Source organism: Labeo rohita, chromosome 10 (genome assembly GCF_022985175.1).
Source record: "Labeo rohita strain BAU-BD-2019 chromosome 10, IGBB_LRoh.1.0, whole genome shotgun sequence".
NCBI lineage: Eukaryota > Metazoa > Chordata > Actinopteri > Cypriniformes > Cyprinidae > Labeo > Labeo rohita.
In genome coordinates, this window is record NC_066878.1 from 20,934,390 (window position 1) to 20,958,019 (window position 23,630).

Sequence of the window (23,630 nt, forward strand, 5' to 3'; positions counted from 1 at the left end):
AAGTTACAAATCTCAAAGTCCACTCCAAAGGGAGAGATTTTGTTTTTAAAAAATCTCTTTCCAAGAACTACAACGAACGGCTCCTTTGGACTACAACGTTTGTTTTCCGCATGCAATGATGTCACAATGCGGTCCATTAGAATATCATTAAATTAAATCCCGCCTATGGAAATTCAAATGGTTAGGAGGAGGGGAAGGATGAGGTGGAGGATTAGCCTAACTTTAGCGATGGAGAGCAGCTTCTGTAAGACGCTTCGAGTCGCAGCGCGGTGGGTATAAACGTAAGCATTGACTAGAGTGGCCGCGATCTACTCCGGTGGACGCGTCGGAGCATAACATGCCGCAGACGTGTTCAGTGTGTGGTAAGATATTCATTCATCATACAGTGTAGATAACGTTAGCTTCACTTATAATGCAAGTGTTTTTTTTGTTTTTTTTAAATGCATAAACTTGCACTAGAATAGGCTAGGTTACTCAGTCTTGATGTTCTTTGATAATGTTAGGCTGCTTTTAGCCTTATGCTGGAGCTGGTTTCGGGCAATGAAACTAAATATTTAAAATGATTAAATAAATTAGCAGATAATATCATGTATTGGCCATCTCGCGGGCTGATGATAGGACCCAACACTACTGTAGTGCATTATGTACTTACCCTCCATGCATCCTAGGTGTATATGACTTCCTTCTTTCAGACGAATGAACTGGCACTCCCAAGCTTTAGAACGGCATAGATGGATGTTTCTCCTCATCAGTCCAAAACCAAGTCCAAAAAAGTGCATCCATCCATAATAAAAAAAAAAAAGTGCCTCACACGGCTCTGGCGGGTCAGTAAATGCCTTCTGTAGCAAATCAATGCGTTTTTGTGGAGAAAAAAAAAAAATCAATGTTTAAAACGTAAGAATCACTTTAGCTTGCGCTAACAGTTTTACACGGAACTTGCTTCTTTAACAAGAGGTGTGGCAGTACTGAAACACCATCTGTTGTTCGCCAATCACAACGCAGTGGGACAGCTAACCAATCACAACGCATTTTATTTTTCGAAGGCGGGCCTTCATTAAACCTGGAACCAATCAAGCCATTTGTGCCAGGCTCAGAGAGATGTATTGCAATAATGTAAATTATGTAAAAAATAATGTGTTTTTTGAACCACCAAGCATGAAAGCGTGTTCTAGTACACCCCCAAAACAAAATCAAGATTTTGTAAAAGAGTATAACAGGACCCCTTTAAACGTAGAATTTTAATTTCTGCATTCGACCGTTCTCTGTAATCGCTTTTTACCAAATTAGCGCTAATTCTCATGCCGGTGTGTCGCTGAAATCTGAGCCGGTGAAGGGCTGCTGTTCGCTCTGTTCAGACTGCAGCCTCACGTTTCACTCGTGGCTGAAAGATGGCGCGACTGACTCCAAAACCTGGCCGTAAACAAACAGTACAGACATTAGAGAACATATTTTAAGATTAAACTCTGTATAATAAGCAATAAAATCCATTTATTTTTTGCAAGGCAAAAGGTGTTTCCATCCTGCGGAACAACTGCTGCTGACGCAGCTGACTGACATCTCGTCCTTATGTTGCTTAATAATACAATTTACAGCACAGTAAAGACTTTAGAAATGAAATACGAACTATTGCTTTTCGTTTTGCTGAAGAAGTGCAAATCGGTGGTGCTGAGAACAGCCCTCTCCTGTAGAGGACTCAAAAATCCTACGCTCTGACTGACTGTTCACTCATGGCGAAACATCGAAACTTGACAGGCCGCCACGGACACGCCCTCCAATGAAAACTCTAGATCTTAGCAATTTAATGTCACAAAGGGCTTTAGACTAGCCTGACCAATTTTGGTGTTGATCTGTATAAATCTCTACGAGGAGTTCAACTATGATGCCTGAAAATGGCACAAAATTTGCTGAGAAAATAAATAACCGACTTCCTGTTAGTTTTCGAATTTTGCTTCAAGAGACTTTTTTGTAGGTATTGGTGAGGTACATGTGTGTACCAATTTTCATACATGTACATGAAACGTAGCTCGAGGCGCACTCTGTTGAAAGTGTATAGGTAGCGCTGTCGAGCCATTTTGCCACACCCACTTCTGAAACCCATATCACTTCTGATGCGTGTGCAAAGTTTTGTGAGTTTTCAAGCATGTTCAGACCCTCAAAACTGTGATTCATAATAAGAAGAAACAGAGCAATTCTAATAGGGTCCTTGCACTAATAAATCCCATTGAAGGATGCACCTATGGAGCTGTATCGGTGAACACTCTACCAGTGATGACATTTTACATGGGCAAGCACCAAAAAAAAAAAAAACGATTTCGTCTTGTATTGCCATTACCCTTGATATTGTAAGAAACCTTTCTTTTTTTTTTTTTTTTTTTTGTCAGGTTCTCCTGCGGAACTGTCACCAAGCACACTCTCGCCTGTCAATCATGGCATGGGTAAGATCTTACTAAGTGCTTAAACTCATTCTAAATGCATCTTCAAAGTTCTTATTTTAAGAGATCATGCTTTTATACTTCCGTAGTCATACATTGGCTCTGCACAGTACATTTGAGTTTGTCAGGTTGTTCTTAACATTTGGTCTTTACGACTCTGTTGCAGACCTTCAGCCAGTGACTTACTCAGAGCCCGCGTTTTGGTGCTCCATAGCTTACTATGAACTAAACCAGCGGGTCGGAGAAACATTCCACGCCTCTCAGCCTTCCCTCACTGTGGACGGCTTCACAGACCCCTCCAATTCAGAGCGCTTTTGCCTGGGCCTGCTGTCTAACGTCAACCGCAACGCCACCGTGGAGATGACCCGGAGACACATAGGTACCGAGATATTATCAAGTGTTTCAGTGTCATTTCAGGGAACGGTTCACCCAGAAATTAAAACTGGCATATTTTATTCGATCATGACTTGCTTTCTTCTACAGAAGATGTTTTGAAGAAAGTCCTTGTCTGTACAATGAAAGTCAGTGGGGTCCAAAACAACTTATTTTGTATTGTTTTTTTTTTATTAGGACGAGGGGTCAGGCTGTATTATATTGGTGGGGAAGTGTTTGCCGAATGTCTTAGCGATAGCGCCATCTTTGTTCAAAGCCCTAACTGTAATCAGAGGTATGGCTGGCACCCTGCAACAGTCTGTAAAATCCCTCCAGGTAAGAGATTCATTCATTTTTCATTGTCACCTGTGCCATCCGTCCACCATCTAGAAATTTACGTCAAGCGTTATGACGTAATGATATCCTCTTTCTCAGGCTGTAACCTGAAGATCTTCAATAACCAGGAGTTTGCGGCACTGCTGGCTCAGTCGGTGAACCAGGGCTTTGAGGCTGTATATCAGTTGACCAGGATGTGCACTATTCGCATGAGTTTTGTCAAAGGCTGGGGAGCCGAGTACAGGTATGGACCGTCAAAACACCTCGCTGACAATTCTGACAATGATTTATTTTCATGTTATTTATTTCTTAAATAAGTAGGGCTGCACGATTAATCAAATGTGTTTATGAGGCACGCGTAGTCAGTAAAGCCGGTACTTTGATTAGTAGTAAAGCTCCATCAGGTGCGTTCAGCTGGAGCGGCAATTAATACACAGAGCCGTAAATCACTGACAAGCTACGCCAAATCGCGCTCATAATCGAATGCCAAAGTACCGGCTTTACTGACTAAGCGCGCCTCATAAACGCATTCGATTAATCGTGCAGCCCTATAAATAAGTGTTAAACTTGTCATCAGTTTTCATGTTTTGACAGAGCTTGTGTTACACTACCAGTTGAATTTTGAGCAGTTTTTGTAATATTTTAAAGTTTTAATTTTTTTTTTTAAAAGAAGCCTCTTCTGCTTACAGAGCCTGCATTTATTTGATCCAAAGTACAGCAAAAACAGTAAAACTATGAAATATTTTTACTATTTAAAGTAACTGCTTTCTCTTTGAAATCACAGAAATAAATTACATTTTAAAACACTCAAAGCAACACTTTGAGCATCATTACTCCAGTCTTCAGCGTCACATTTAAAAGTTGAGTTACTTTTTCTGGCAGAAAGTCACGTTCTTTGTTTTTGTACACATTATTGTGTAGATTGACACGTTGAGACTTAATAGTGGTTTGGGTATTATTTATTTTTTATTTTTTTGGTGGAAAGAATTTATAGAAAGTAATACTTTTATTTAGCAAGTATGCTTTAAGTTGATCAGCAATGTGATCAACTTAAGTGCTAGATATTGATAAAGACATTTATAATGTTACAAAAGATGTTTTTTTTTTTTTTTTTTTTTTTTTTTAGCAGCAAATCAGAATATTAGAATTGTTTTTGAAGGATCATGTGTCTGGAGTAATGATGCTAAAAAATCAGCTTTGAAATCACAGGGATAAATTACATTTAAAAAAAAATATTCAAATAGAAAACAGTTGTTTTAAGTGGTAAAAATATTTCAGTTGTACTTTATTTATTTATTTATTTTTTTTTTTTTTGCTGCTGCATTTTGGATCAAATAAATGCAGGTTTTGTGAGCAGAAGAGACTTCTTTAAAAACAACACTAAAAATCTTACTGTTCAAAAATTTTTGACTGGTAGTGCAAATGCATCAACCAAATAAGATATCTAAAACAAAGGACACTTACCACCTACTTAAAAGTAGCGTTTTTTTCAATATGTAGTCAATAACAAAACTGGAAGAAATGAAACCATACCAGTTTTTATACAGTATCGATAGTACAGGTTGGTAAAAAATACTACTGGTCCTACCATGGCAAAGGCGTAGCTCATGAATATCAATGAGGTTGTTGGTATTAGGGATGCAACAATACAAGTTAGTCCACAGTTCAGTACATACCTCGGTTTTTAACCACAGTTTTTGGTTCGGTTCTGATAGCTTGCCACATCAGTTTTGTTTTGTTTTTTTTGCCATCTAATTAACATCAAAACACTCCTGTAAACCTCTGTACACTGGAAGAGACGTGGACTATTATATGTCTGCTCAATTTTTCTTTCGCGAGAGGTATTATTTTTCAGATTTTTACACAAAATAGGATCATTCATACTGGACACCAGAGGGCACCCTCGTGCAGAAAATCCACATATGCGTCAAAGAGAAAACACTGATGACGTTCCAGCCAATAAATCTCTAATATGGATAAAGGCATCGCTATTGCTGTAACTGAATAAAATCAGGATATAACGTTAAATGTTTTGAATGATGAAATGTAAGGACAAGAAACACTCGTCTGCAATAATATATGGTTTATTTGTGTTCTTCAAGCCATCTCGGGTATTTTCATAATGTTTAAATATATTTGTAAGCCATTGCTAATAGACATACAGTATAGAATATTGTCTGCCTCATTCTACGATAAGAAGCCACATCAGACCACAAAAGGAAGTTATAATCAAACACCCGACTGATGCTGTGAAGTAAAAATAACTTACAATGTTCTCTTTTGTTGGACAACAGGTTTAGAAAGGCTTATCATTGCATGTCATTAGAATGGAAGATGCTCTGCGTGTGTTGCTGTTTCAAATATAAATAGGGAGGCGTTTCCTCATCTCAGCACGTGAAATCACGTGCACATGCAAATTTCGAGAGAAATAAAACAAGGAAATTATTTAAATGCAATTCGAAAAAACGCAATTCACAAGCACGTATTGAACTGTGGATGTCGTACCGAACGGTTCAATATTTATATTGAGTATTGTGACATCCCTAATTGGTATGCAACTTTTTCTGGTGCTAATTAATATTCATGAGCCACGCCTTCACCATAGTAGGATTTAAAACTCATGCGATCACATTCCAAAATGAATATTCGAGAACTATACATTACTGTGTGCTGTTGAAAGTGAAATGTGTTTTCCACGACGCATCCTTTGACCGTTGGTTCTCGTTGCAGACGGCAGACAGTGACGAGCACCCCCTGCTGGATCGAGCTTCACCTGAACGGCCCCCTGCAGTGGCTGGACAAGGTCCTGACCCAGATGGGCTCGCCCTCCGTACGCTGTTCCAGTATGTCCTAATCGCCGTGACCAAGCTCTCAGTCCTCTGCTCCCCCTCCCCCCCCCCCCAAAACGACTGATTCTACAATCACATGAACCGACAACTCGAAGAACAACAGACTTACTCGACCCCCGCCCCCCTCTTTCTCTTTCATAGTACTCGTGAGCCTTTCTCTATCCTCTCTGTCCTCCCGACACTGATGTTCTCTCTCCGTTCGGACCTGAACGCAGCACTTGCTGTCTCATCAGCTTCATGCACCTTTAATTCTCTCTTGTTTTCTTTCATAAACCCTCAATATTAAATGTATTAGTAGTAGAACTTGAAATGTATATTGGTTTCTATTTTATTTTGACGGTTTTCGCGAAGGAGGGAAGGTGCGTATGTTGTGTGGAAGTTCAAGAAGGCAGTAAACAACTTCACACACTTGTAGCAGCAAGGCTTTTCCCCCCGATGAAGTAAATACGGATGCCGATCCCAATCCGGTCGTTCAAGGAGTTACTTTTTCTGGCAAAAAGTCGCGTTCTTTGTTTTTATACACGTTATTATTGTGTAGATTGACACGTTGAGACTTAATCATGGTTTTTGATTTCTTCAGTAATGCCAAAAGATACTTTCCTTTATTTTTATTACGATTTCTTCCCCCGAACCACTATATGAGAATGTTGCCTTTGATTTGAGGTATGCTGCTGTATGCTTCTTTTCTTCAAACGTGTAGAATGTTAAACGCAAAAAAAAGACCCCACGTTCAATTCGAACCTTACGCCGCCCCTCGAAATGAACTTTTTACTCGCTAGTTAGCCGTGGAGTGGTTTTGGAGTCTGGTTTCTTCAGAAAGCGGCTTCTTTTAGGGCCTTTCGAAGGTTGTTAAAACGTCTCGCGCAGTCCGGATCTTTAAAATAAAACGAAAAAAAATCCTAAAAAACAAATCCAAGTATTTAAGCTTTAAGTGTTAATAAACTAGGTTATCCTTCACACGATTACGAGATTTCTTTTTCTTCCCTTTCTCTTTCTTTTAGCTACTTTTTGTATTTTCATGTATTTTTATATATAAATATATTTAAGATCTTTAAAGCTCTCTTCCTTTTTATTAGAATTGAATATTTTTTTAGATCATGCCCTCTTTTTAAAGGAACATGGCTTCATAATGAGATGTCCTATCATACGAAAACGTTATTTAGCATGAAATTTTTATAAGCGCAACTATCTTTTCTCCTCTTCCTCCGCTTTCGATATTCAAGCTGTTGTCCCGGTTAACGTTTCGCCCTGATCTCGAACCCCCTGAAGTACATCGGACTTTAATTTTTCTTTTAGTCGCTTTCCTCCCACGTTCACGACACGATACCGTGTAAGCGGTTACCCGAATCCCGCGGGTTCTGTTTGTTTGCAATTGGGGAATTAAAAAAAAAAAAAAAAGGTTGCTTTTACAGGGAGAACTGTGCAACTTTAGTGTGCGTGCTCGTTGTACAACTTTTACTAATGACTGTGATATAGCTGTCTGTTATTCTTTACTTGTTGTGGCAGTGACCAGGCGTTGCAAATATCCATTCCCCTTCTTCCCACCTTTGTCTCCATATTTTCCTTCATTGATCTTAACTACTCTTGCGATTGTACTTTAAGTGCATCTAGTAAAAAGCTGACGAAGATGTTGTGGCCCGTTTTTTTTAAAGCCGACGAGCGGCCGTTAAGACACTGGGAACATTCTGTTTGCCATTTTTGACTGGGTGTGGAAAGAAAACCAAATAGAACTGAAAGTGGACCAGACATATATGCATATAAATGTGTATATATAATTTTATTTTACTTTTTTCTGTTATTTTTTTTTTTTTCTCCTATTTTGCAAAGCATTTAACAGTTGGTGAGCTTGTTTTACCATTAGAGAGATGTATTGGTAGGACGTGAACTTCAGGCGATAAGCTTTTCAGGCGTGTTGCATATGCAGACTTCATAAATACACTAATAAAAAGTTTTAATTCTCATGTTAACGCTGGTGTGGAGTCTTTTTCTATTGTTTTTCTTATTTCATGATGCCACTTGTATGTTATGTCAAGCATGCTCTATGGGTAAGTACACTAACTTTTGAGAAAATTGTTGGCTTCGGTGGAAATAATGCTTAATGTGAGACGATCATAATATAATTTGCAATATTTTAAGATTGAAAAAAGGAATAAATACTTAAAGTAGCTAAATCAAACGTTGGCGTGGTAAGCGAATGTGCTCTTTATTGGGGGAAAAAAAAAACATTAAAAGGTGCCAAAGGATCCAAAAGGAATACTCCTGTCTACCGTATGTGTCCTGGATACAAAAGTGAACTTGGTGTGTCTAGTTTCATGCGTTCCTGGAAGGATTCCCACAAAAAGTGAATATGCAGGTGTCTGTGAGATTCCTACAACTGTCTGGTAGCTCACATTTGTGTGGCATTAGTTTGTTGTTTGCATTAAGACCAGATACTGTTCCAAACTGGATGAAACAGTAAAGCTGTAATTTACAAAAAAGGCAATTGACCGTTCGCAAAAACTCGCCCTCCTTAGTTACTGTTGCTATGTCCGACAAACAATGCGCTCTCACACTACACATCATGTTCTCACATAGTGTTAAATACGTCGCGGAGCAAAGAGGAAGCAGACAATATGCCAACAGACGAGACATAGCAGGTTCTGGTAAGTCTAATCTTTAATTTATTATTATTTTTTTTTTATAAAGTTTTATTTTAAAGAAATTCAAACAGTACCGTTTTTGTCTCTTTAATGTGACTTGTGACAGATTTCCTCAGTTCAAGCTGCACACATGAACCGATTGTCTTTTCATATCTACTTTTTATATTAGCATGAAATGAACATTATAAAGTGTTTTATTTCAACCGTGGAAAGACGTCAACAGTGTTGGGGAAAGTTACTTTTAAAAGTAATGCGTTACAATATTAAGTTACTCCCTAAAAAAGTAATGAATTACGTTACTTGGTTACTTTTTATGGAAAGTAATGTGTTACTGTACTTTTGCGTTACTTTTTAAATCTGGGCAGGACTTGCTTGTTTGTTTTTAATATAAAAAGTTCTATTTTTGGGAAATGTACAAGCCTTTTCACACCAAAAGCCTCAGGGTTTGAGAAAAGTGAATTCACATCTGTACAGTAGATCGCAGAAGAAAAATGTCAATTCTTCAGCAATAAAAAAAGGGAAAACAAATGTTAGATTATACTGAGTAATTTTTGCTGCTTAGTATGGTTGAATTGGATTATCAAAGGTCAGCAGCAAAGACACTGGTTAATAAAATGGGATTAATGTATAAAGGATATTTGTATTATTTAACATATTTAATTATTGCAGAATTGCATCATTCTGAGTTGAATCTCACTGTTTTTATTCATTTTGAGGAATACTGAATCTGAGATGAATTAATGCATGTTCACATTTATTCTAGAACTAACATCTTACTCCCGACTTCTCTCAACATGGGGACTGAAGCGCTTTTAATTAATAAATGGGGGGAAAAGTAACTCAGATATTTTCTTGTAAGTTAAAAAGTAATGCGTTACTTGGAAAAAGTAATATTACGTAACTCGCGTTACTTGTAATGCGTTACCCCAACACTGGGCGTCAATACACAATTTTTCAAGTTTATGTCCACCGAAGTTGATCTATACTCTCCTGTCTGATGTGTTTGTCGGACATGATGGCGGATTCGCTGTTATGATTGGTCAGATCGCCTGTCAATCAAACTGTTTGCGAACGGTCGAATGGATTCATTTAATAAATTAACTACACTGTAAATGTGTGTTTATATAGTAGTGATATTCTAAAATGTGCAGAGCTTCATGCAATTATATGTTTTGGGGTGGTTAAAGGCAGGACTCGAATTGAGGGGGCATGTGAGGGGATGGCGTCCCCCTTGCTGGGGAAAACAAAACAAAAAAAAAACATAGAAAGCATGCCCTATGCAAAAACCGTGTATTATATGTAAAACTTTATAATGCAATTCTATTTTTAATTTAGGGCTACAAACCAGTGGTGTAGTAAGTCAGCACCGGGACTATTTGTGACTTTGGACCACAAAATAATAGTTTTTATTTCTTTTATACCAAAAACATTTCCTACCGTAAGTAGGGGAGCGCGGGGCACAACCTAACACTTTTTAAATTTCTCAGTTTGTGTAAATCCAAGTGGAGTTCAGAGTATTTTTTATTTATTTATTTTTATCCACGTTATTTTCACACTTGTCTAGTACAAATATGTAGCTTTGTTTCATAATTGCAGTGTGTACGTTTTTTTTGTTATTTACCTCAAAAGAAAGGAAGTGAAAAGTGACAACATGCCCCGTAGGTGGGGTACATTGTAACATGTGAGGGGCGTGTTGTAACCTGACCATATGACAGCTTAAAATGTTGTCTGATCGAATTAAAAAAAATATATACATGACAAACTAAAATATTTTGTCAATATAAAATGATTACATTTTTCAAATAAAATAATGGCGTTTTTTAGGAATTAAAACAATTTCAACCATGCGTGGGACGGCCCTGATCGCAAAATACAGCTATACAGTACAGTTCAAAACAATGTGCGCAAATAAATGAAACATTCAGACATTCGGAAAAACACTCCCCTCCCTCCACACACAGCTCTCATATTTCTCTTTATATTTCTTTAAATAATAATTTCTCAACATTAAGCATCGATTGTCAGTCTTTATTTTCCTGTTTCTTGTTTTTTTTTTTTCTTTTTAAATAAAAGTAAATAGTAACAAATTACATTGCTAATGTCATAGACATTATTTCATGTAAATCGCATTCAAATAATAAATACAGAAACGATTTGTTTTATCTTTGCTTAGGTCAGTTTAAACATTGAAAGTTTGAAGGGTAAATAGTAAAGAATAAAAACTACAGTGTGTATATGGCATTCGAAAAGTAACTTGTTCATCGTAAAATATTAAAAAGAAATGTAATGTGACTTTCACAAAGAAGGGAATTTATTACTTTTAATAAAAATAAACTCCCGAGAACCCACCATAAGACCATGTGTGCAAGTGTTATTGGTATTTATGTTATTGTATTATATTTATGACCTAATATGTCAGCAGTGACGGTGAGTCCTTTAAACTGGAGACACTACGCATTTATATTAATAATAATATTAATAAATAAATAAATAAATAAATATAAAATTAAATAATTAATTAAAATAAATAAATTATATATATATATATATATATATATATATGAAAAAACATACTGGATGGACTATTACTGGATAGTATCTAAATAAATAAATCAGCCTTCCGAGACGACTTAATATGACGTCATAAAGAGCCTTTAAATCGATCTGTAAGGAAGTGTTCTAAATCACTCTTGGTAAATTCAGAGTTGAGGTTCAGCGGCTGATCTACCTGTTCTCCTCTCGGTATTAATAGCACATTTCTGTGTAACTCCGTGGTACTTTACCTGCTTCTCGTGCAGACCCCCTGTGGTGTGTAAAAGCAGGTGAAGTCGGTATAGTTGCCCCCCCTGCCGGTCTGTGGTGGTTGTAGGTGTGCAGGGGGGGCGGTGTAGAGTCGTAAATGCCCGGTGTGGTGTAGTGTGTTGTGTGGTGGGGGGTGTGACACGGTGATTGACAGCAGGAGGACGGGGTGGTTATTCTCTCTAACCAAATGAGCTTTAATGGTTTATAGCAACCCCACCCGACCCCGTTCTTCATTAGTAACAGTTGTTAATCACTGTTAACACCTGCTATAAACCAGATTTATGAGTATAGAAAACAAATACATATTCAAAGTAATGAGGAAAACACATAATCAAAGATTTCAAAATACATTGTGATGTTAGAGTGAAAAACAATAAACTCAGAGCTGAGACTGAATGATTCTTGTATTGTTGTCTTGATTGAAACACTTCAAGCTCATGATTTAAATCCAGCAAGATGTGATGCAGTTATCCAATGAGGCAGAGAAAAAAAAAATATTGAGAAAGTCATCTTTAAAGTTGTCCAAATGAAGTTCTTAGCCATGCATATTACTAATCAAAAATTAAGTTTTGAGATATTTACGGTGGGAAATTTACAAAATATCTTCATAGAACATGATCTTTACTTAATATGATTTTTGGCATAAAAGAAAAATTGATCAATTTGACATACAATGTTTGTGTGCTATTGATACAAAAATACCTGTGCAACATAAGACTGGTTTTGTGGTCCAGGGTCACACATGCAAAAACATTTGTAGGCCCCCACAGTTTAATGTGGGCTACAACGCTCCTTATTGTTGTCTTTTCTGAGGTAAATCACATTACATGACTATTCACAAGCTGTTTTATTGATGGTATAAATGCTTGGGAATGATATTTAACGTTTTCAAATCAATTCATTTTTTGAAGCGATTTTTTTACTACTACTAAAATGAAACAAACATTATTTTTTATTGTATAATCACACAACATTTCTTCCATGTTTTAATTTTAATAGTAAATTTCCCTTTGTTTGCCAAAAATTATTTTCAATAATTAAAAGATAAAGGAAATTAATGTTTTATGCCTTCATTTGATAACCAGAACATTTTAAATACACAACACAGAATTTCTGAGGGTAAAAAACAACACTTTCATAAGGATATTTTAAGAATAAATTTGAATAAATTAAGTGTGCATTCAAATAATTAGACATGCTAAAACACAGAATTTGATGACAATAAAACATAGTGTGAAAAAATAAACCATTTGATAGGGCCCTAAACATGTCATTTTTGTTAAACCTTTATTAAATTTATGTGAAATTGGATGTGTTTCATGATTTTAATTAATTAAACATGCTCAACAAAATATCAATATTGAGCAAACTTCCTCCATTTCGGGCGGCAGAAGAAGAACAGCTTATATATAATAGTGCATTTAACAAAGCCAATTTTCAAAATAAAAATATGTTTAAAAATAAAACAAATTTTGTAATCATTGTGTATAATTAGCTACAGGACCTAAGAAATTGACACACATTTATAACTATAACATGTAGACTAATAAGGTAGAATCAATCAATTCATCGCCTGTGGATGATATCCAAAAGCTGTACGGCTTTATTTTGGATGTTGGACCCCCCCCCAAAAAAATAAAAATAAAAAATAAATAAAAATAAAAAAAAACCTGGCCAAATTTTTATATATTAATCTGGGATCAATAAGACTTATGTTTTTTTAAAGAAGTCTCTTATGCTCATCAAGGTTGAATTTATTTAATAAAAAATATAGAAAAAAACAATAATACTGCAGAATTTTATTACAGTATAAAATATATGTATATTTTTAGTTTAATATACTTTAAAATATAATTTTCATCAGCTGTTACTCCAGTCTTAAGTGTTGCATGATCCTTCAGAAATCACTCTAATATACTGATTTATTATCAGTGTTGGAAACAATTGTGCTGCTTAATATTTTTTGGAACCTGTGATACTTTTTTCAGGATTCTTTGATGAATAAAACATTTAAAAAGAATGTTTTCTAACAATATACACTACTGTTCAAAAGTTTGGGGTCAGTAAATTTTTATTCTTTCTTTTTTTAAGAAGTTAATACTTTTATTCACCATGGATGTGTTAAATTAATAAAAAGTTATAGCATAGATTTACATTGTTAGGAAAGATTTATTTTTTTTAGTAAATGCTGTTCTTTTTAACTTGTTATTCATCAAAGAATCCTGATAAAAAGAATCACAGGTTCCAAAAAAGAATATTTGGCAGCACAACTGTTTCCAACACTGATAATTCTAATAATAAATCATCATCAGCATCTGAAGGATCATGTGACATTTAAGACTGGAGTAACAGCTGATGAAAATCACAGGAATAAATTATATTTTAAAGTATATTAAAATAAAAACCATTATTTTATATTGTAATAACATTTTGCAGTATTATTGTTTTTTTCTAATGCAGTCTTGATGAGCATAAGAGGCTTCTTTAAATATAAATACATAAATATAAATATATATTACAATTTTTAATTGTAATAAAATTTTCAGATCCTAGAAATAATCTTTTCAAATAGATAGAAACTACTCTTATCCATAAATATATTAAAACATTAAACCCACAAACTAATGCAGAATGTAAATTTAAATAAATAAGATACTTGTAGTGTAATTATTAATAAATGAAAAACATGATCAGACATATCTCAGCATTAGAATATCTTTGATAAGAAACTAGGCTCTTCTGACCACTGGGACCCCCAAGGTATAATCTTCTGCAACTGGCTCAGACGAATCTAGGTACAGCAGTTTTATCAAAGGAAAAAATAATACTGCTGTACTTCCTTTCTTTGACCACCAGGGGGAGCAAGAGCTTCAGTAACATGTTATCTTTTCTGAGATTAGTTCAGACAGCATAGTCAATTTAAATCTGAAGATAAGTTGAGTTTTATGATTGAATTTTCACTTTATGAGTCTCAATTAGTGTAAATATTGTTACAATTGTCAAGTTAAATGTGTAAACACAAGTATATCTGATCTTGCCCATTTTATTTTCATTATAACAACCCCTCTAGTCCTTTAACTTTCGGTGACTGTGCACCCGAGATGTCTTATAAAAACTAATGTATGTGCAATTGACTCGTTTGTTCATTAGTAGATGTCACTATTATCAGAATCAAGGCCTCATTGTCGGTTAGGTCCACAGGGGCCTCGATGTTAGACGAGACCACATAGAGCCAATCAGTCGCTAAAAGCACGGAGGCGTATCGCAGCATTCGTTAATCATTCGTCTCCCGTTAAAACCCCTCTCTGTGGTCGGGATAGGCACTAAGTGGTTTCTCCAAGTTACACTGTAATAGTTTATAATTTATGTGGCATTTAGTCTCGAAGTTACATCTGGTTTGGCAGCATTTCACAGTGTAAACCCCAGTGGCTCGTTAATGTGCGCCAGAAAACATTTCCCAAAAACGTATATTTACTTACAAACGGACTTACTGGAAATGTATTCTAAATAGGCCTACTGGGTTTGCAACTCAATCGGAGGACGCCGTTCTCGATGCTACTGTGGTCTGCCGGTCCCGGTAACTATTCGGGGTCAAACCGTTATGTCCGACTATCCATAATGTAAGTACGATACTGTTTTCCATTCTGAGCTCGCCGTCTTGGGCGAGTTTTCATTCACATGATTGGTTACCTGTGAGATTTCTTTACCTCAGAGAGGTTTCTGACCCTCACAATGCCTTGTGTTATTCTTCTCGGATCATTGAAGAGTAGCTCCATTGTTGAATTTTGGCCATAGGGAAAGAGCAATCATGTATAAGTTATGGCCAGCTAATTAAAACATCATCCTAACCTATACTTGACCCTGACTCCTTTACAATGGGCTCTACGGATTCTTTTGTGCACTGCCCTCTGACTTGTCCAGTGTGAAGTGTTGGATGTCTTCTGAAGTCTTTTTCCCGCTACTTTGGCAAAGGTCTGCAGCGGTAACTGGAGCACAAGGGCCCTGCAAAGAATTAATTAGGCTCAAATGAGTTTTTCCACCCATGGTAAGCACTGACAATGACCAGGATATACAGGACATCAGAAGGGTCATGTAGTCCTCCAGTCAGTGACCCCCAAGAGACCTTAAGGCAGGAGTAGTTAATAGGATAGTTCACCCAGAAATGACATACTTAAAAGAAAATTTGGTGTCATTTTATGCCAACATCATGCCATTTTTTTTTTCGAGAGGTCATATTTATTGGTGGATGGTTGTTGTTTCCCCTGTAACAACGCCGTTACTGTTACTTACTATATAATGCGGCGTTACTATAATTTATTATAATATCATTAAAATTTTCCATTTCATCTGAATGGATGCACAGCGTACCTGCATTTGACGAACCGTAAACTTTAGTGTGAAGGCACACGACTAGCTGACGCTTTGTCTCACACACAAAGAAAAATACAGAGCGACAGAGTCTTATACCATGCAGAATTGACGCGCTACATGTAAACGATATCCTTTGTTGTATTTTCCTCTCAAAATATCGGAGTTCCTTCGGAATTCTTCAGCTTTTAAGAACTACCGGTTTCTCCGGTAGTAGGCGGAACTAATGCGCAAATCTCATTGGCTGGCGCTCACCTATTTTTAATTTCAGCAAATCAGTTCGAGGGAACGCAAACAACGTCATTAATATTTATGAACCCAGCAGCTCATTAATCCTTAATGTGTTTTATATTGTTATTAGTAGTAGAATTCGTAGAAACACTAAATTACAAACAATATCTTAAACACCACCACCAGTCTTAAGTTCAGTCAACATGACAAATATGCATTCATACATAGTTATTCTAATTACTTAAGTTCTAATTTCTAATTAAGTTTAATGCTAAATTATCATAATATCAAATTATAATATTTGACTGACTGATGCTAAATGTACTTTCAGATATTTAAAAATCTGTGCCATTAAACTTTAAATATATATATATATATATATATATATATACTCTGAAAAATCTATATTTAATATATTTAATATTGGGGGCATCCAAGTTATTTGACATATTTGAACATTTTTTAAAAAAGTAACACAACAGTTACTTTCCCTGGTAATTAGTTAATTTTATTATGATGTAACTAGTTACTATAACTAATTACTTTTTTAAAGTAACATGCCCAGCGCTGATTATAATACTTGACTGACTGATGCTAAATGCACTTTCAAAAATGTAAAAACTCTGCCATTAAGCTTTATATATATATATATATATATATATATATATATATATATATGCATAAATAGTATATCAGCTATTTAATATTAGTCTGGTGAGTAAACTAAATTTTTAACTCATTTCAATAGTCCAAGTTATTTGACATATTTAAACTTTTTTTTTTTTAAGGTAACACAATAGTTACCTTCCCTGGCAATTAGTTACTATTTGTGAGAAGTAACCAGAAACTATAACTAATTACTTTTTTAAAGTAACAACACTGCACGTTGTTGGAAATCACCTACCCTCGAGAATCAATGTACCTCTTGTTATGCACATTGTGACCAGCAGCTGGCAGCAGTTATAAGGAAAATCACTTGGTGGGGCAACAGCCAAAAATGAGCTGTGAATTTGTGTTGCTCTTTATTGGCAGGGTAATTAAAGCAATTATACAGATTATTGCTGTTTTAACCGATTAATACTGTTTCAGTAATGAACACTTTTATTTGCCAGTGAGATGGCTTTAACTAACAGCTCTGTTTTGGTAATCACAGAAGTCATTTGAAGTGCCAGCTGCTTATTACCCAAGTACTTGCTGTTTAGGTGGAGACAAATAAACCCATGTTAACGTTACAGAGAGAATTACATGACCTTGTTTTGACCTGAACGTGGCGACACTCCAAATAGGAGGGAGGTTATTTAACTGACATTGACGGTTTGACCTTAGGGGTCAAGATGCGTATGGAGTCTTGAACGGGGGTGTTTTTGACATGCTAACCCTTTGCAAAAGCTAAAAAGAAGCTTGAGTCGTTTCGAAAGGTCCCAATACAGAGCCCTGCTGAACCCCTCATTTGTTTCTGTGCTTGAATGGCTGCGTTAGAAAGTATGCGTCATAGTTTCCTAATCTAGTATGTAAACATCGCAGCAGAACAAAGGAGACGAGAGCCGTGAGGAGTATCAGTGATACTTTGCTCGGATGCACAGCGCTGCGTGTAAGAGATACCGAGGGGTCGTGAAGATCTGAAGAAACTCTCATTTGCAGTCTGTTTTCGGAGGTAACACCCAAGCGATTTACCGTACCCCACTCCCACCCAAAGAGAAGCAGGGGAGAGTTATAAAAAACTGTTACGCTTAATAATTGATGTGCTGCATTTCAATCAATTTTACCACGGCGCTAGGCTAATTAAGGGTTGTCTCTGATTCCCAGGGGTAATTTAAAGAAAGAACGCAGAAAAGAGTTGATTCTCTTTCTTTTCTCTCCCTCTCTTTTCCTTCCTAGCTCCTCAGTTCATGGGAATTCGCTATTTCAGGAAGCAGAGATCCGTTCCTCTCCGTGCGTCTCCTGGGGCGGAAGCCTAAATGCAATTAATACAGCCGCTTTACTGCCTGCTAATTATTAAACGATAAAAAGAGATTATTTTACACCAGACTAATTTAAAGTTCATAGATGATTGTTTTAATTAATTAAATAAGAAAAAGTACACTTTAAGCATGACTAACGGCATTTGCATATGAAGGTAATAATTAGCCACGGCGACGGTTCTCACCTAGCTGTGCTGTACGGAGGAGAGGCGTATTAATGAGAGCTGCTTAAAAGTGCTTTTCTTTGGGTATTTAACAGTAAAATTAATAACTAAGGAGCTCAGTTAAGGGAAGGGGGAGTTGCTAATCCTTAAATATACACAGGCACCTCCTCCATCCAAAATCCATGCGTGACTCAGGCGAAAAGTCAGCGCGACTGAATCTTTAGGCCTGTTTGTGCTCCGCCATTGACTTCCAATTGATTTCCTTTGGATATTTCAAGAGCAGTTTTGTCAAAGTGCCGTTTAGTCAATGAGCAACGTAGACACTGAGAAGTTTTCTGCAGTAATCACAGTCTTCTGAAGCCTTACATGTTACATGTGAACAACACTGAAATATGTGACCCTGGATCACAAAACCAGTCATAAGGGTCTTTTTTTTTTTTTAAATTGTGATTTATACGTCATCTGAAAGCTGAATAAATAACCTTCCCGCTGATGTATGGTTTGATATGATAAAACAATATTTGGACTATTTGAAAATCTGGAATCTGAAGGTGCAAAAAAATCAAAATATTGAGAAAATCGCCTTTAAAGTTGTCCAAATGAAGTTAGCAATGCATATTACTAATCAAAAATTAAGTCTTGATTTATGTACAATAGGAAATTTACAAAATAACTTCACGGAACATGATCTTTACTTAATATGCTTTTTGGCATAAAAGAAGAATTTTGACCCATACAATGCATTTTTGGCTATCGCTACAAATATACCTGTGCTACTTAAGACTGGTTTTGTGGTCCAGGGTTACATGTAAGTGTCAATGATGTCCTTTTTACTTACAAAAATGCATTTAAAATTACATTCATATGACTTTAATGCACACTTCTGGTTGTTTTGGCATAATCTATCATTATTTTTATTACATGAACTTTTTTACAAAGCCACTTCAGTGCATATTAATATACGAAATTTTAAACCGTTGTGTGCATAAACATTAAGGAAAAACATAACAGGAAAATATAACAGTGCAAACCCCTGTGGACCTACATGAAAGTGTGTCAAGGTCTAGAAATCTTTTAATATACCAGATAATTTGAGCTTTTTATGACAAAGCTATTACAAATTGTAATGTCTTTTGGTGCAATTTTGGTCCATTTAAAAACCTTTTTCATCATATGTAAGAAAAAATATAATTTTTACACCACGTGGCATTTATAGAGGCGTTAAATTGTATGCAAAAATTGAAAACCATACAAAGTCAACATCAACATTTGTGACCTTGACCAACAAAACCAGTCATAAGGGTCAATTTTTTAAAATTAAGATTTATACATCATCTGAAAGCTGAATAAATAAGCTAATGATTTTTGTTTTATTTATACCCGTTCTACTTAAGACTGGTTTTGTGGTCTAGGGTCACATATAAGTGTCAATAATGTGTTTTTTATTTTTTGTCCTTTTTACTTTATACAAAAATGCATTTAGAATTAACGACTTTAACGCACACTTCTGTTTTTTTTTTGTTTTTTTTTTACGACAAAGCTATTACAAAATGTCTTTTGTTGCAATGTTGGTCCATTTGAAAACCGTTTTTTAATACATAAGATGTAAGAAAAATATTACTTTTTACACCACATGGCTTTTATAGAGTCATTAAATTGTATATGTAAATGGTGCAAAGATTGAAAACCATACAGTCAAAATCAACATTTGTTACCTTGACCAGTCAAAATTAAGATGTATACATCATCTAAAAGCTGAATACATAAGCTTTCCATTGATGTATGACAATATTTGGCTGAGATAAAAGAAAATAAATAAATAAAAATAAAAAAATCGCCTTTAAAGTTGTCCAAATGAAGTTCTTAGCAATGCATATTACTAATCAGAAGTAGGACATTTACAAAATATCTTTATGGAACATGATTTTTACTTAATATGCTAATGATTTTTGGCATAAAAGAAATATTGATAATTTTGACCAATACAATGTATTTTTACCTATTGCTTCTAATATACCTGTGCTACTTATGACTGGTTTTGTGGTCCAGGGTTACATTTACAGTATAGAACTTGAAAAAAAAAATGCTGTAATTAATTTAGCAGATCTTATTTCCAAAGCTACTTACTTACAAATCAGGAACATCACAAACAATTTGTGTTAAGAATGTACATTATTCAAAATTCCAAGTCAGAGGTTTGGGTGACTAAATAGATACAGAATTTTCATTATTGGCTGCTCTGAATTGCCAGTTGTTTAGTAGTGCTATTCATAGCACGCATTTGTATGTAGAACCTTCACGTGAAGCGCAGCTCGGGCTCCTAACCTCGCTAGGGCTGGTGGAAATGATCGCGCGGTGGACAATCTAATTAAAAAGTGTGTCAGAACAAGAAAGAAAGTTCCCTTGTGAAGTGGCGACTGATACAAGGCCCCTGAGAGAGGAAGCGGGAGAGGACTTGCTCTCGAGTGTTGATCCTTCCTGAACAGCTATTGAGAAGATGAAAAGGGAGCCATGTGCGACTCTATTAAGCATTGCTTCACGGAGCTGTGTGTTTGTTTGTTTAATTCTGCGTGCTCCTCTCTCTGTCGGTTTGCGGAGGAGATGTCTCCTCACCAAATAGCGAAAAGGAGGAGAAGGGAGGGCTTTGTCAAAGATGAAAGAAAAGCGAGTGTGGTGAGAGGTTTGGTGGCAGGAATGGAGGCCTTGAAAATGTGCGACGGTCTCAGGTGTTGAAGGAGCCTCCCATTACACTTGGAGCAGTTAGAGGCAGGGGCTGCTGTCAGCCGGACGCCCGCTCCACCGCGTCTTTGGAAATGGCCCTTTTGTACCGATAGCTTATTATCCGTTTTGAACAACAGCCGCGCGCTGGCCGACGTAGCGCTGGCCCTTGTACTTTTGTCTTGAGTGCGCTCTTCTGTGTTCTGCTAATCAATTTCATTCTCTGGCTTTTATTCATAATAAAGAAGATACACTTGGCAATATATGTACCGACTGTGGCTAAGTTAATTTTCTTTGAGAAGACAGCAGTAATGCATGCTAATAGAATCACTATCAAGGGCTTTTGTTCAAGTTCATTAAAGCCTAAAACGCTTTCATTTAAGACAACATGTTCTTGTTAATTGCAAACATTCTTGACACAGTGCACTCTATAGGCGTCATGTTTGCATGTGGTAAGCCTTGGATAAAATTGCGTTCTTTAGTGCATAAATGAGCAATTGCATGCACAAAATAAGTGAGCAGTCTCAATTTGTTAAGCTGAGCATCCGTGATCTTGATTAAAATTGGCAGTGGACTGGTTGGATCATTTTGGGACACCAAAACAAACAAACTAGAAACGTATTGATTACCCTGGACTCTTCTGTAGAGGAAGATTTCAACTTTTGCATATCACCATGTTACTGAAACTTCATGTGCAAATACCTTTCTTTATCAGGTGTAAACTAGCTTATGATGTGGCTTGATCCTGGGCAACTCTAAAGTCTGTCCTCTGAACTGAAGTAGGGGGAGACCTGTTTTTTCACCGGGAGTTGGCAGCCTTTGGCAAGCAACCAAAGGTCATTATGTTCAATTAGCAATCAGCAAGCTCATCAAGCCTGACACTGACACCCAGATCGTAATGAAGAACTATGGCATAAGGGGCGCATTAGCGTTCCTTTACGTTTAGCTTCCTTTGGCTTTATCGGCAATGTTTCCCACATGAAAAAATACTATTAAAAATTTAAATTTATATAAATTTATCATAGAAAATTTAAGAAAAATTTCTATAGTAAATACTATGTTTTTGAACCATATCATAGTAAAAATACTGTAGTGTTTTTGAACCATACTATAGTAAAGGTGCTATAGTAAATTGTGAAAAACAAATACTATATTAATCCATAGTAAATTTACCATAGAAAATGTGCTAAAATGTATTTTTATAGTAAATTTATCATATAAAATGTAGTAAAATTTCTCCAGTAAGTACTATAGTGTTTTTGAACCATACTCTAGTAAAGGTATTATAGTAAATTGCGGAAAACAAATACAATATTAATCTATAGTAAATTTACTATAGAAAATGTGCTAAAATGTATTTTTTATAGTAAATGTATCATATAAAATGTAGTATAATTTCTCCAGTAAGTACTATAGTGTTGTTGAATCATACTTTAGTTGATGTACTATAGTAAATTGTGAAAAACAAATACTATATTAATCTATAGTAAGTTTACCATAGAATATGTATTAAAATTTCTCTAGTAAATACTATAGTGTTTTTGGACCATACTGTAGTAAAGTTACTATAGTGTTTTCGAACCATATTGTAATAAAGGTACTATAGTAAATTGTGAAAAACAAATACTATATTAATCCATAGTAAATTTACAATAGAAAATGTGCTAAAATGTATTTCTATAGTAATTTTTTTATAGAAAATGTAGTAAAATTTCTCCAGTAAATACTATAGTGTTTTTGAACCATAGTATAGTAAAGGTACTATAATAAATTATGAAAAACAAATACTACATTAATCTATAGTAAATTTACCATAGAAAATGCAGTAAAATTTCTCTAGTAAATACTATAGTGTTTTTGAACCATACTATAGTAAAAATACTATAGAGCTTTTAAACCATACTATAATAAAGGTAACTATATGCAAAATAAGTGAGCAGTTTCATTTTGTTAAGCTGAGCATCAGTGATCTTGATTAAAATTGGCAGTGGACTGGTTGGATAATTATGGGACACACTAAACAAACAAACTAGAAACGTATTGATTATCCTGGATTCTTCTGTAGAGGAAGATTTAAACTTTTGCACTGTGTTACTGAAACTTAGTGTACAAATACCTTTCTTTATCAGGTGTAAACTAGCTTATGATGTGGCTTGATCCTGGGCAACTCTAAAGTCCGTCCTCTGAACTGAAGTAAGGGGAGACCTGTTTTTTTCACCAGGAGTTGGCAGCCTTTGGCAAGGAACCAAAGGTCATTATGTTCAATTAGCAGTATGGCACTCAGCGAGCTCATCAAGCCTGACATTGACACCCAGATCGTAATGAAGAACTATGGCATGAGGGGCGCATTAGCGTTCTTTTGCATTTAGCTTCCTTTGGCTTTATCTGCGGTGTTTGGAAGTGAATCAACATCCTTTCAGGCTCTGTCATCCTGACAAATTTTTGAACATTTGATTTTGCTATTCATAGCTCAGCTGTTCTACCAACATGTCATTTGCACCATATCTGACATGCATCATATGGACATGCTGAGTGCAACAAATCTCATGATATATGAGTGATATGAACCAGTAGCCAGACCCCTGGACGGTCCCATCCTCTGGCTGGTCAGAGGGTGGCGTTGACCCCAGGCGGGGTCGGGGTGATGACGGATGGCCGGGCTGTAATGTTGGGGGCGCGTGGTAGAGGCCTCGGGGGTTCACGGCGGCCCTGTTCTCTACCCTCGACCGGCCGGCCGTGTGCGTTATTGATGCTCCTG

At 36.0% G+C, this 23,630-nt stretch overlaps 1 protein-coding gene across 5 annotated transcripts in view; it reads left to right on the forward strand.

Annotated features, from left to right (window-relative positions):
• The window catches only part of smad2 (SMAD family member 2), a 35,452-nt gene extending 27,496 nt beyond the window's left edge, over nt 1-7,956 (forward strand). For 3 of the 5 annotated variants that reach the window (XM_051121950.1, XM_051121951.1, XM_051121952.1), the window contains 4 exons: nt 2,382-2,435; nt 2,599-2,811; nt 3,003-3,384; nt 5,871-7,956. In XM_051121950.1, coding sequence (XP_050977907.1) covers nt 2,382-2,435; nt 2,599-2,811; nt 3,003-3,384; nt 5,871-5,994 — 773 coding nt within the window. In that variant the 3' untranslated portion in view covers nt 5,995-7,956. The remainder of the gene's footprint in view (nt 1-2,381; nt 2,436-2,598; nt 2,812-3,002; nt 3,385-5,870) is intronic. The other 2 variants (XM_051121953.1, XM_051121954.1) reach the window with 1 other exon arrangement.
• The last annotated feature ends 15,674 nt before the right edge of the window (nt 7,957-23,630 follow it).